At 64.3% G+C, this 12,420-nt stretch overlaps 1 protein-coding gene across 8 annotated transcripts in view; it reads right to left on the bottom strand.

Moving 5' to 3' along the window:
• Positions 1–1,165: 1,165 nt before the first annotated feature.
• Positions 1,166–12,420, bottom strand: part of RXRA (retinoid X receptor alpha) — a 95,749-nt gene continuing 84,494 nt past the window's right edge. For 5 of the 8 annotated variants that reach the window (XM_027104373.1, XM_027104375.1, XM_027104376.1 and 2 more), the window contains 6 exons: positions 11,637–11,766; positions 9,645–9,777; positions 8,003–8,094; positions 6,186–6,291; positions 4,882–5,034; positions 1,409–4,578 (listed from right to left, as the gene is read on the bottom strand). In XM_027104373.1, coding sequence (XP_026960174.1) covers positions 4,431–4,578; positions 4,882–5,034; positions 6,186–6,291; positions 8,003–8,094; positions 9,645–9,777; positions 11,637–11,766 — 762 coding nt within the window. In that variant the 3' untranslated portion in view covers positions 1,409–4,430. Of the gene's footprint in view, positions 1,365–1,408; positions 4,579–4,881; positions 5,035–6,185; positions 6,292–8,002; positions 8,095–9,644; positions 9,778–11,636; positions 11,767–12,420 lie in introns of those variants that run through there. The other 3 variants (XM_027104379.1, XM_027104378.1, XR_003432417.1) reach the window with 2 other exon arrangements.

The following is a 12,420-nucleotide window of genomic DNA, read 5'->3' as shown; positions in this document are numbered from 1 at the left end:
GTGAGATTCACGCCCTCCTGCCGGAAGCCACCTTTGCCCTCGGTACCATGTGGCCGGCGCCACCGTGCGGGACTCTGGCCCTCAGGGTTCCCAGCTCCAGGAAACCCCCGGGGCTCCCTGGAGGGTGCCTGCTGGCTGGAGGTGCACGAGAGGGTTCGGGGACCATCACCAAACTGCGGCCCAGCCCCCGGACAGCATGGGGACGAGAGGGGGAAGGGGCGTCGCTACCTGCTCCCTAATGGGGCAGTTCGATGACGTCACTCATTCTGTGGCTGTGTGTGAACCTCCCGCCCGTTCAAGCCAGTGTGGACACCGGGGCTGGGCTCGGCCCACACCTGGCCCCTCGGACGCTGAGGGCAGCCCTCTCGGGAGGCCTCTGGACGGGGCCCAGACCCAGAGGCAGGCTCCCAGGAGCTCTGCGATCGGAGCAGACCCGGGAGGAGAAAGGGCCCGGGGGGGCCCAGGGCGCAGCCTCACCATCCTGGACAGGCCGACACCGCCGTCCGGGGTGCAGTTGGGGCACCTGGTGTGGACCCGGCCCAGGTCAGGGCGAGGCCGGCAGGCCCTCCCCCTCCAGGGTGGCCGGAAGCCCCCGGCGTGGCTGACTTCCAGACCGACAGGAAAACCCCATCAGCACAGAGGCAAACTGAATGGGGATGTATTTTTAAACACTCATGTTTTGTTTGTTTCTCCTCTCACGTTTGGCTTTGAGTTTCTCTTTTCCACAATTCTAACACCATTGTTCGTGCATCCCCGGCACCTGCGGCCGCGAAGTTTTCGAGAACAATCACGTGGGGAAGTAATTTCACAGTCACAGAGTCTCGGGAAGGCCAGCTGGCAACAGGGACAGAACAGAGCAAGGCTTCAAAATTACTCGAAAGGGGAAGAAAACCCTTGAAAGTTTCAGGCCCACCTTCCTGCCCCAGAAAGAAAACATCTGTGTGCAGCGGTTTCGTCTGAAGCCCGTGCCCCGTCCCGAGAGCTCCCTCCTCCGCTCCACCTTGCGTGCCAACGTTGACTCAGAAAGCTTTCGCCTCAATCTCTAAAAGCAGAAACAAAACAAGTCCCCCCTCCCCGCCACATCCTCCAAGTATACATGAGGGATAAAATTACATTTGTACAAAAATAGATTTTTTTCTACCTTTCCCGATGCTTTAGACACCTCTCTTCCCTGTACGTATTTGTCATCCTCTCTAAGTGTGAGCTACGCATCCCGGCTAAGGCATTCTAAGGACTGGGAACGGCTAAACCTGTTTGCTCCAAAGCATCTTAAAATAGATGCATCTCCTTGCCACGAGATATCCATTCGAACCCGGATTTCACCAAAGGAGGGGTCCTTACGTACTTGCTTACATGAAGCAAATCTGTAGGAAAACGGGGGGTGGGGGTGGGGGGGAGGAAAGTCTTGATTAAAAATAAACAGAAAACGCTGGTAACTGGTACGTGTGTGTGGATGGCAAGCAGGTCTGTGCACACAGGGTCTCTGTACAGCAGGTACATTGTACACCACACACCTGCGTGGGCAGGGACCGAATTCCATGATGGGGACGACATCAGCTGATTACCCACCGGCTGCACGTTCCAGCCGGTGGAGGAAGCTCGGCATGGTCTCCGGCACTGGCCACCGGCCTGCCAGCCCGAATCCTTCCGGAACACGGCGAGTGTGGCGCCGTCTTCCCCCCCCCCCACCCGGGGGACGAGAGGGCCAGGGGCTGACCCGGGAGTCATCCCCGGGCAGGCCAGCTTCCAAGGAGACGCCTGACGGGGGACGAGCCGGAGTCTGGCTTTGCCAACACCTTCCAAACCCGGGGCGTGGTCGTCTTCACTCCTCGGCCTCGGGAGGCCCACCTGATGTCCAAGCAGGGAGGGGACGTGCCGGAAGCGTCCAGCAGGCGGGGACGGGCACAGGATGGCTAATGAGCTGACGTTAGTGCTATCTTTAGAAAATTAAAGATTGTCCCACCAAAATAATAATAATAATAATAATAATTACAAAAAATCACCTTAGTTGAACCAGATTGGTAATACTACTGAAGGTCTGGTTAAATAAAAATCCTACCTCTCTACTGAGTAATGTGCCGTTTCCCCACCATCATCTTTCAAACAAACAGCACTGCATGACAACATCGATGACAGCGGACCGAGGAGAAGATGAACGGGCAGCCCCCAAGCGCCCGAGATGCTGCCGTGCCGGCGGGGCCACGGAAGGCTGAGCGGCGAGGGGCCAGGGAGTTTCCGGCTTTGGGAGGGGGTGGCCTGGGGACCTCAGTGCTTTACGGGCAGTCAGCCCACGAGGCCGACCCCCCAGCAAAGCGCTCCATCCTGGGTCTTTCCCACTGGAGCCATCACGTTCCCGAGGGGTCCGGGGCAGCGGGAGGGGGCTGGGCGTGGACAGGGTGCATCTGGCTACAGAAGGCACCGGGGTGGCGGGCCGGGGGGCGGTCCACGTTCCCAGGGGGAGGGGGTCCCAGAGGGAGGCCCCTGAGGGTGCCGGCGTCCCTCTGCCTGACACAAGCATGCCCCCAAAGGGTGCCAAGACTTGCAGGAAGAGTCTGGGAAGAGGGACAACTAGGCAGGCGTGGGCTCGCCCCATCTCTGCCCCAGATGGTGGACGGGGCTGGGGGTGCCTGTGTGGCAGGGGACGCCTCGCCTGGGCCACCACGTTAAGGGCGGGGTGGGGTGCCAGAGAAAGGACGTGTTTGTGGAAGCTTCCACATCTTCTGTCCAGGCGCCTCACGCTTAGCTCGGGCCAGACCCTGGAGGGCAAAGAATGGACCCCGTCCTCCCTAGAGGCCTGGAGGCCGGCATCTCCCCTTCCAGCCCCAGGGGCACCCTTGCAGCACCCGGGGGAACAGACTCGGGGGGAGGGCATCCACAGCCCCCATGCCCACCCCCGCTCTGGGGCCTCTCTGGTGGGGAGTGGTGGGAAGAAGACAGGCACCGCAGAGCATCCCCTTCATGGGAGGAGACAGGACTCTCCTCCCCAACCCCTACCCCCGGCCCAGTTCAGGCCCCCCCCGACTGACAAATGCTGGGTTCATGGAGTACGAGGCATGCGAATGGAAAGTACTCAGACCAAAGGGAGGGCATTACAGTGCAAAAGAGGCCAGTTCAACCTGAGAGACCCTGCCCCCGCCCCCGCCCCAGGGGCAGAGGGCCTGCCTGCCTGGGGTGGGTGAAAGGTTCAGGGGTGGGTGCAGGGCTGGGTGGGGTGCCCTCAACCAGAGCAGGTGTTGATGGAGCTCCCACAAAGGGCTCCATCAGCCGGCCAAGACAACAGCCGGGCTGGCTGTCCCCGAGGGGCATCCAGCCCCGGCCCAAGGGTGCTGGCACTCAACGGTCCCTGACCCCAAGAGTCCTCTGGACAGAACAGCCAGCAAAGGGGCCTCTCTACCCAGAGCGTTCCAGAATGGACCATCTGCCCCCTGCCCCGAGCCATGCGCCCACAAGTCCCTCCTTCGACGTGCACAGCTGCCCGAGGACCCTCTGGGGAAAGTGACTCTCCTCTCCTCCCGTCCCTGTGGGCCTCCTTGGTGATGACCTCTGCCCTTGAGAGGTCAGCAGAGCCCAGGTCGGCATGGCCCTCCAGTGCTTCCAGGAGGGCCAGAGACCAGGCTAGCCCTCCAGGACTGGGGACTGGGGTCAGCCTTGGCCCTGGGCACAGACTGCAAGATTTGGGGGCGGGGTGGGGGTTGGTTACCCAGGGCTGGACAGGACCATGTGGGACAAGAAGCTGAAACCAGGACGATGCAAAGAGAGAAATGAGGTGGGGTGGGGTGGGGTGGGCAGGTGACTCCAGTCCCTGCAGCCTGGAGGTGGCCCCAAACCCTGCACAGAGGGCAGCTTCTGTTCTGACTGGCTCGGGGACAAAGCCGAAAGCCATCTTTGGAAACAGGGGTTGCTCACCCTTCATTCTGAGGGGAGACAAGGCTGCTTGCCCCAGAGCCCCTCCCGTCTTCCCAGGGGGCTGGTGGAGTCTTTTGCAATGAAATGCCAACCCCCCCACCTGTCCCCTCCTCCCGATTGTGGGTGAGGCCGGGCTGGCAGGTTGCCAGCACACACAGGAGGCAGAGGGATCCCTGCAAACAGAGGACCTCGCGACAACAAAACAGCGACGGAACAAAGCCACCCTCTGACCGCTGCAGCTCCGGGGGCGGGGGCCTGAGACCCCGTGAGCCGCCCGGGCTCCCCCGGGGCTCACACCAGTTCCTGCCACTCCGGCTGCCACCCCAGCATGGCCACTGCCCGGTCCAGTCGAGTAGTACTGAAGATGACGAGGGTGGCAGCACATCTCAGGCTTAGCAGTGACAGGCCACGCCCCCAAGTCCAAACATCCAGGCAGAGGAGGGGCGGGGCGGGCTCGGCTGAGAAGAGCTGCTGGCAGCCGGGCGGGGCGGCCGGACCGGCGGGTGCGAAGAACGGCCGGGGGCCTAAGTCATTTGGTGCGGGGCTTCCAGCATCTCCATGAGGAAGGTGTCGATGGGCGTGTCCCCGATGAGCTTGAAGAAGAAGAGGTGTTCCAGGCACTTGAGGCCGATGGAGCGCAGGGCCGGCAGACGAAGTAGCAGCTTTGCAAACCTGCGGGACGGGAGCCGCGTGAGGGGCGGGCGGGGCGGGCCCTCCCACCCTCCGTCCCGGCGCCCAGCGGCCCCCTGGGGAAGGGACCAGGCTCACTGCCCCATCCCCCTGAGGCTGCCACAGCAGGAGCCCCCCAGGGTGGAGATCCAGGATGAAGGTCCAGTGGCGAGACAGTGGCCGGGCTGGGGCAGGCTGGACGGGGCTTCGTGGGGAAGCTACGACACGTGAGCTTTCTCCAGCGCAAGAGGGAGCCACGGTAGGATTTTAAGCAGGAAGAAGGGCTACGAGAAGAGATCTGAGTACCAGCAATGCCCCTGGCTGCAGGGGCGCCAAAGGTGAAGCCGTTCCTGAGCTGGGAGCAGGTCTGAGCGCCAACAAGCCCTTCTCAGCAAGGACCAGCCTCCAGGGCCCCACGCCAGGGCCCACCTTCCCCAGAAAGAGCTCGGCCAGAGGCACCTGATGCCCAGACAGGGCGGGTGGCAGAGAAGGAGGCGCCTCGGTCCGTGCCCACCCCCTGGGGAGTTTCTGGGGAGGACGCTGGGTGGGGGAGGAACACAGGAAGACATTGGGAGCCTCTTGGAAAAGGGACGCCAAGCTTAGTGGCCCTGCTGCCAAGGACAGTTGCCGTGGGGGGGGTGACGGGGCCACATGCCCCTCCAGTGACATCCACATCTGTCCCCCATGCCGTCCCCATCCCACGTGCTGCCTGGTCTCTCCACATGCCCCTCCAGGGGCCCCAGGGCCTCATTAATTATTAACAGTGTCTGTATTTCGGGGGAAAAGCCCCGTGCTTGGCTGCAACCCTACCCGCGTTTTAAAGGCAGAAACGCAGCTTAGAGGCTGGAACGGGGCCAGAGAACGAGCTGTTTTCTGCTGAGCTGGCGAGATGGGCTAGGGCGGGAAGCCAGGAAAAACAGGCGGGCCTGCCACCCCTCCTCTCATCCTCCTCCGGGAAGTTTCACTCTAAACCAAACCAGATGAGGCTGAGCAAGACAGTTAACCCTGTGTGGCCCGTGCGTGCCAGTCGGCGGGGCGGCCAGCGGGAGAGGGAGGGGGCAGAATCAGGACAGCAGATTTGGAATGCCGTGAAGCCACTGATGCTTCCCCTTCTCCTGGACGCCCACGGAGCGCCCGGCACTGTGGACCCAGAAAGGAGACAATTCCAGCCCTTCCGGGGCCCACAGTCGGCCAGGAGAGACGGGCAGGTCTGCAGACCACGGCCATCTACTCTGCATACGCCTATAAACCACCTACTGTGTGCTGGCGTCCTTCCCTGCTAGGGGTGAGCACGCCAGGCCCCTACCTCTAGCGGTTCCCTTTGGCAGGCGGAGGAAGGCACTGACTTCGTTCACGTGCTTTACAGCGACAAGCACCTACTGTGTGCCCGCGCTGGGCCCGTCTTTTTGGTGGGGCTACAAGGAAGCGTGAGAGCGTGCCCGCTGAGGCCGGGAGAGCGCCTCAATCCCCCACTGCCCTGGGTGAAGGCAGGGTGTCGCCTTCTAATCCACAAGAGGGTCTGAAGAGCTGGTGGCGGGGTCCTGCCCCGGGCGGGGGGTCTGCAAAGAGACCCCGAGGTCCGTCCAGGCAGAGGCTAGGCCGAGGCTCACCTTCCTGGCTGCTCGGGGTACTTGTGTTTGCAGTACGCCTCCAGGGACGCGTAGACCTTCTCGCGAAGCGTCTCCACCTCGGCCGGGTTCGAGAGCCCCTTGGAGTCTGTGAGGGAGCAGGGGCCGCAGGTGAGAGCCCTGCCCGGGGAACCTGCCCCAGGGGCCGAGAGCCCCGACTCAGACGAGGCTGCTCGAGCCCTGGCCCTGCCGCTTGCTTGCTGGCCACTTGACCTTGGGCCAGTCCCCTGACCTCCTGCCACTCAGCCCCATCTGTAAAGTGGGACGGGCCTGCCCCCGGGGTGGCTCCTGGTTACCATGGCAACCGCGTGGCCTCCAGAGGCCTCTGCTGCATCGGGTCTCAGCCCCCTGGAGCGAGATGAAGGCTCCAAACCCTCTTGTACCTGAAAGAGCCAGACCCACGCTCTGGGGGGCCCTGAAGCCATCCGGAGCCCTGGGACCCTGGCGGCAGGAGTCCAGGCTGGAAGGCTCTGCCTGTGGACGGAGATCCCCGGGACCAGCGTCGCCAAAGCCCCCAGGGCCCAGGGGTGAGGCTTAGAAGCACGGGCCGCCCGGCTCATCCTGGTGAGCCGTCACAGGCCTCTCTCCGAGGCACTGAGAGCCCCCCGGCCGGGCAAAGCTTTGCTAATAAGCGCCCTGGGCTTCTTCATCTCCTGGAGTTACCCAGCAAGCTGACATTGGACGAGCCTCTCTCTCTCTCCCCGCTGCCCCCGGACAGCAGCCACCACTGCGCATCTGGATGTGGGCTCACACAGCCCTGAGTCTGGCCCCAGCCAGGCATGGTCCGTCCTAGTGGCTCAGGGGGCAGAGGCTAGAGCCTCCCTGCTGCTGGTCTGAAGCTGACGCAGCGTCCGGGGGCTCAGCCACGGAACAGGACTGCTGTCGGTTGGCCTGTAAGTCCCAGACCAGGGGGGTCCCACACCGGCCCTGCCCTGGCTGGCTGATGTCCCAGTAGGAGCACTGCGGCCCAGTGTGAATGCCATGGTGGCCCGGGGTCCTGGGCACCTTGGGAACATGCCAGGCTCCGCTGCAGCTGGGCTCCCCCAGGCCCTGGGGCTCTGCCAGCCCTGGACATCTCCCTTCTGTGCCCAGCAACCCCACACCTGGGCCCCAACAGGTGAACCAGAGCCAGGAGCCAAGCCACGCACGACTTCAATGGGGATCCCGCCAGGCAGGGCCGAGACACGCGGCTCAGCCTCCCATGCTGGCAGGGTCACGGGCTCGAGCACAAAGCTGGGGAACACACGTCCCTGGCAACGGGCTGTCCCCCACGAGCGGACTCCATCTCCACCCCGGCCCGGCCCTCAGCACTGGAGCCGGTGGAGGGCAAGGAGTCAGGGCCCGCGACCCCTAGGGCCGTCCCATCCTCCCACCGCCTGGTCAGCTCCCGGCACCTCCCCCTAGAAGCCCTCAGCAGCCCCAAACCTGCCCCCGGTGTCCCCGTCCACCCCCAAAACATCCGGGCTCCAGAACTCCGGCAGCAGAGGCGCACGAAGAGGCCATCTCCTCTGGAGCCCAGGATGCCGGTGCGAGTGGGGCCCGGCCAGAGCCCTCACCAAACCGCAGAGGATGAGCTCGGCTGCGCAAGCCTTGTCCGACCTTCACGAGGGCCTTGGGAAGAAGGTGGCATGGCTGTGCCCCCCTCGTAAGGGAGACACCGAGGCTCGGAGAAGGGGCGGGTCGCCGACGCTGCAGCGCCCGTGAGCAGCGGGGCGGGGAAGAGAGCCCGGGGACTCTAGTCCCCCAGGCGGGCTGACACCCGGGCCTGGACAGCAGGTGAAGCGGCAGGAAGGCAGTACCAGGGTTGAAGAGGACGATGGCGCGCAGGCAGCCCAGCTCCGTCTTGTCCATCTGCATGTCCCGCATCTTGGACACCAGCTCCGTCAGCACCCTGTGGGGGAAGCGGGCAAATGCTGACGTCCCCAGTCAGACCACGGCCCTCACAGGACCCGCCAGGAACCCCAAAGCGCTCGGGAGGCCCGCTGTGGGCCTGGAGGGCAGCTGAGAAGAGCCAGGAGACCGGGGGAGCTGCCCAGCCTGTCCCATCCCGCCCCGGGGGCGCCATGCCTCTTCCTCAAGAAGGTCTGCGAATGGGATTTTATCTTGGGGGGCCAGAGACTAAAGAGGAGCCTCGTGACAGCCGGGCGAGCCAAGGCCCCGCACGTCCAGGGCAAAGCCCACTGCCACACGCCCCACGGGGATGCAGGCCACACACGGCGGCCTGAGCGCCGCATTCCTGCCGCTCCCCGGAGCCCGCCCGCGGGAAGGCATTTCCCCAGCTCCTGGGCTTCCCGGCTCCTTCCTTGCAGCCGGAGCGGGCTCCGTTCCACTTCCCGACACCGGCCACTTATTACATTCCCATCACCGTCCCCTCTCTAGCAGCTGGAAGCACAGAACTGTCAGCTGGGTGCGTGACTGGGGCCGCACTTCTAAACATGCCCCCAGGGGACGTGCTCTCCAAGAAGCCGTCGGTGGGCAGCAAAGCCCGCGCTCCACAGCCCCTTTGGGTGGCACTACTGGACACGAGCTCGTTAAAGGCCCTGAAACGTCCTGCGGCAAAGACACATCCCTACACTGTCTAAACCAGTGCTTGCCTACAGTACGTGGTGCCCTTCTGTGCTCCCTGAGCTGTCCCACGGGGCAGCAGGCTCCCACATTTATCCCCAGGGGGCTACAGGAGGGGCTTCTGCTGCTCCCCTCTAACTTCAAGCTCCCTACTCGGGGGCTCGCCTGGGACCCCTCCCACCACCATCCCCACCCCCCACGCCCTGCCACCCGCTCCTTCCCACTCACCACTCCTGTGCCACGCCCCCCACACCCGAGGGACCCTGGGACGCCCCTCCCCAGCCCTTCCCACTCCGGCTGGCTGAGCTGACACCCAGGTCCCCAGGTCCTCCGGGCTCTTAGGCAAGGCCCAGAGACAGGAATGAGTAGCTCCCGTCCGCCCTGCCTGGTGCAGCGCAGGTGGGCCATGATTCTGGAGGTACTTGAACGGAGCCCCCTACCCACTACCCAGCACTGGCCCCCCGGCTGTGTGCCGAGGGGCAGAGAGCGGTGTCTCCACCGGGGACACGCCAGAAGCAGCGCTGAGATGCAGCCGGGCACCCGGGGACAGGGTGCGCACGGGCTCACAGGCGCCGCGATGCTTTTAGTCTCAGCTCGTAAGAGTCTCCGCCGCATCCGACATGACAGCAGCACGGAACGGTACCTACGGCACAGTCTACCTTTGCATTAAAAATAGGGCAGCTTTCCTTCCCACGGGCAGGACTTGAAAACATACTTGGAGAAAAGTAAACCAAAAACGTCAGCTGCGGCTGTCGGGGGTCCCCGGAGGGATTTTAACCTCAGTCCTTGCACGTCTCTGTATCTCTGCAAGTGTAACCCTCGTGAACAGGACAAAGGCCAAGCAGGTCACGGCCGTGGGCTGGGCTGGGCCCCCACCTGTCAAAGATGGCGCCCACCCCCGCGCTGTGGGCGCTATTGCGGTGGACGTGCAGCCCGGTGGCCAGGAGGATGCCGTCCTTCACGGCTATGGAGCGGTGGGAGAAGGAGGCGATGAGCAGCTCGTTCCAGCCTGCGGCGGGGAGAACACACGGTCACTGCTGTCTCCAGACCCCCGGGCCGCCCTGCCCCCGACCCCCGTTGGGCCCCCCAGAGGCAGCTCTCACCCTCCCAAGCCACGGTTCCCAAAGTGGGCTCCATGAAACCCCGAGCCCATGACCGTTCCACAGAAAGGAAGTTCCCGAGCATGGACGTTTGGGGGATGCCTCTACAGTGCGTGCAGTAAAGGCCCTGAGAAGTCCTGCACAGAGCATGTCCTGTGGCGTAGTTTAACCCAGGCTCCCCAACTAGGGTGCCAGGGAAGTCTCTCTCTGTGAGTGCCAGACGCTTGCGCCACGGAGCACAAGGGAGCTCCCAGGACCCTCTCCAGGCGGCCCTGGAGCAGCTGCCGCCAGTCTGGCCCCCCGCGGCAAACTCCCAGAGACTGACATTTTGTGGATGCCACAAAACAGCAAAGGCCAACTCGCCGCTCTCTCTACGTGAGGCCCTGGCGCGCCCAGCACAGGCGCAAGGGCTACAGAGATGGATGGAAGCGATTCTGTGAGCAGGTGTCTCGATGACCCTATAACTGAACAGCATGAACATCCCACAGGACTGTCACTAGTGCCCGTCCCAGCCACCACTCCTGAGCGCCCCGAAGGTTCTGGGCTGGCGGCTGCCAGCATCACAAGGATCTGCCCACTGAATGCTGATTCAACCCTATAAAGCAAGTATTGGCCCCGTTTCATACAGAGGAACATTGAGGCCCAGGGAGAGGAAGGGGTGCCTGGTCGGTGAATCAGAATGCCCTCCGACCCCGGGTCCCAGACTTTCCCAATCCCTGCGGGTCTGACGGCTCTGGGTGTTGGGTTTTGTGCCCCAGAGTGAAAACTCCTCTGGGCACGGGCTCTCCCCGCCCCCAGGTTCAGCGCGAGGGACACCCCGCTGGCCAAACACCAGGGCCAAGGACCAGAGCTCTGCGAGGGGCCGGACCAGCCCCCCAGCGCCTGCCCTACCTGCCACTCTGCGATCACTCTGCCTCTCTCCCTCTCATCCCCCACTGAGGCCCGCCCAGCCCCTTCCTACCTCTGACCCTGCTGCCACCTGTCCTCCTGCCCCATGAGTGGGCCCGGCAGGCGCTGGGCTGGCCCGATGCTCCTGTGGCTCCCAGCACAGGCCCGGAGCACGCGTCAGCAGGTGCACACCGCAGGGCCCAGCGCCCCGGTGGGGCGGGGCTCCCGCCCAGCACCTCCCAGCTGGCCCGTCCCTACTGGCTCTCTGGCAGGAGCTTTGCGCCAAGGACCCCAGTGTCCCAGCAGAAACCGGCTTCCACGCGGCAAGGCCGTCATGCCCACTTTCCAGATGAGAGAACGGCCTGGAGGGCGGGCGGCTGCCTCGTCGGGACTCCAAAGCCGCCGCTCCCATCCCCCGCCCCCGCCCGCCCCCAGGTCCCAGGATCTCCCTCACCACCCGTTCGGCCGTGGGGTGTGTGCTGAGCACCGAGCGAGCTGTTTTTGCACCAGCTTCGCGCATCGCAAGCCCAGCCTGGGAAAGGGGCTGCGGCCTCAGTCGGGGGAGAAGGCAGAACACACAGACCCCCAAGGGCAGCCCTTGCTGGACATGCTCACCCCTCCCTCTCCACAGGTCCCCCAGACGGCCCGTCACCCCTCTGAAGGCCACTAGGAGAGACCCCAAACTGAATCCTTCCTTATGAGGGAGAGGAGGGAAGCCCAGGCTGCGGTGGGCAGTGCCGGAGCAGAAGCCCCGGCCCGTGCCCCTTCCCCTGCGGCCCCACGCAGCAGCAGGAAGGCCGCGTCCCACCCGCGGGGCCGCAAAGCCCCCACCCCTCTCCTGTCCACGCCTGCCCAGCCCCCGCCAGGCCCGGCCACTCACCTGCCCGCAGCAGGATGACCTGGTCGTCCAGGGGCAGCTCGGAGAAGTGTGGGATCCGCTTGGCCCACTCCACCAGGGTGAAGAGCTGCTTGTCGGCCGCCTGGCAGATGTTGGTGACGGGGTCATTGGGCTGCGGGAAGGGGCACCGCGTGAGCACCGAGCAGAGAACGCAGCCCCAGGCCAGGCCACGCCACACGCCTTACCCGGCAGTGGCGGCTGAATAATGCCCCCGGCGACACCCACGTCCTATACCCCAGAACCTGCTAATGTGCCACCTTACCCGGCAAAGGGAACTCTGCAGACGCGGCCGGGTTAAGGGTTTGGAGATGGGAGGTTACCCTGGAAGAAGTGGGTGGGCCCAGTGCCATCACGAGGGTCCCTACTGGAGGGGGGAGGAGGTCAGAGCGGAGAGAAGGCGTGAGGACGGAGGCCGAGGTCGAGGAGGGAAGACGCTGCCGGCCCCGAAGCCGGAGGAAGGGCCGGGAGCTGAGGAACGCGGGCAGCTCCAGAGCGGGGTCAGGCCAGGCAGCAGCTTCTCCCCGAGAATGGCCAGCCCTGCCGATGCCCTGACTTGGCCCAGGGCCACTGAGCTCAGCCTTCTGACCTCGAGAAGCGTGAGATACTAAACTCTGTGCTGTCTTAGGCACTTCATTTGCGGTCACTTGTCCTAGCAGCCACAGGAAGGACACCGTGCTACGACCCACTCGGTCCCCACCGCAGCCCCGGGGGCTGGGGCCGGGTGACCCCGTGTCACAGGCCAGACTCGGGGGTGGCACTCAGAGAG

Source organism: Aethalodelphis obliquidens, unplaced genomic scaffold, assembly GCF_003676395.1.
Source record: "Aethalodelphis obliquidens isolate GAN/ISIS:26980383/991018 unplaced genomic scaffold, ASM367639v1 scaffold7, whole genome shotgun sequence".
NCBI classification, from domain to species: domain Eukaryota; kingdom Metazoa; phylum Chordata; class Mammalia; order Artiodactyla; family Delphinidae; genus Aethalodelphis; species Aethalodelphis obliquidens.
This window is presented reverse-complemented; position numbering and strand designations above follow the sequence as displayed.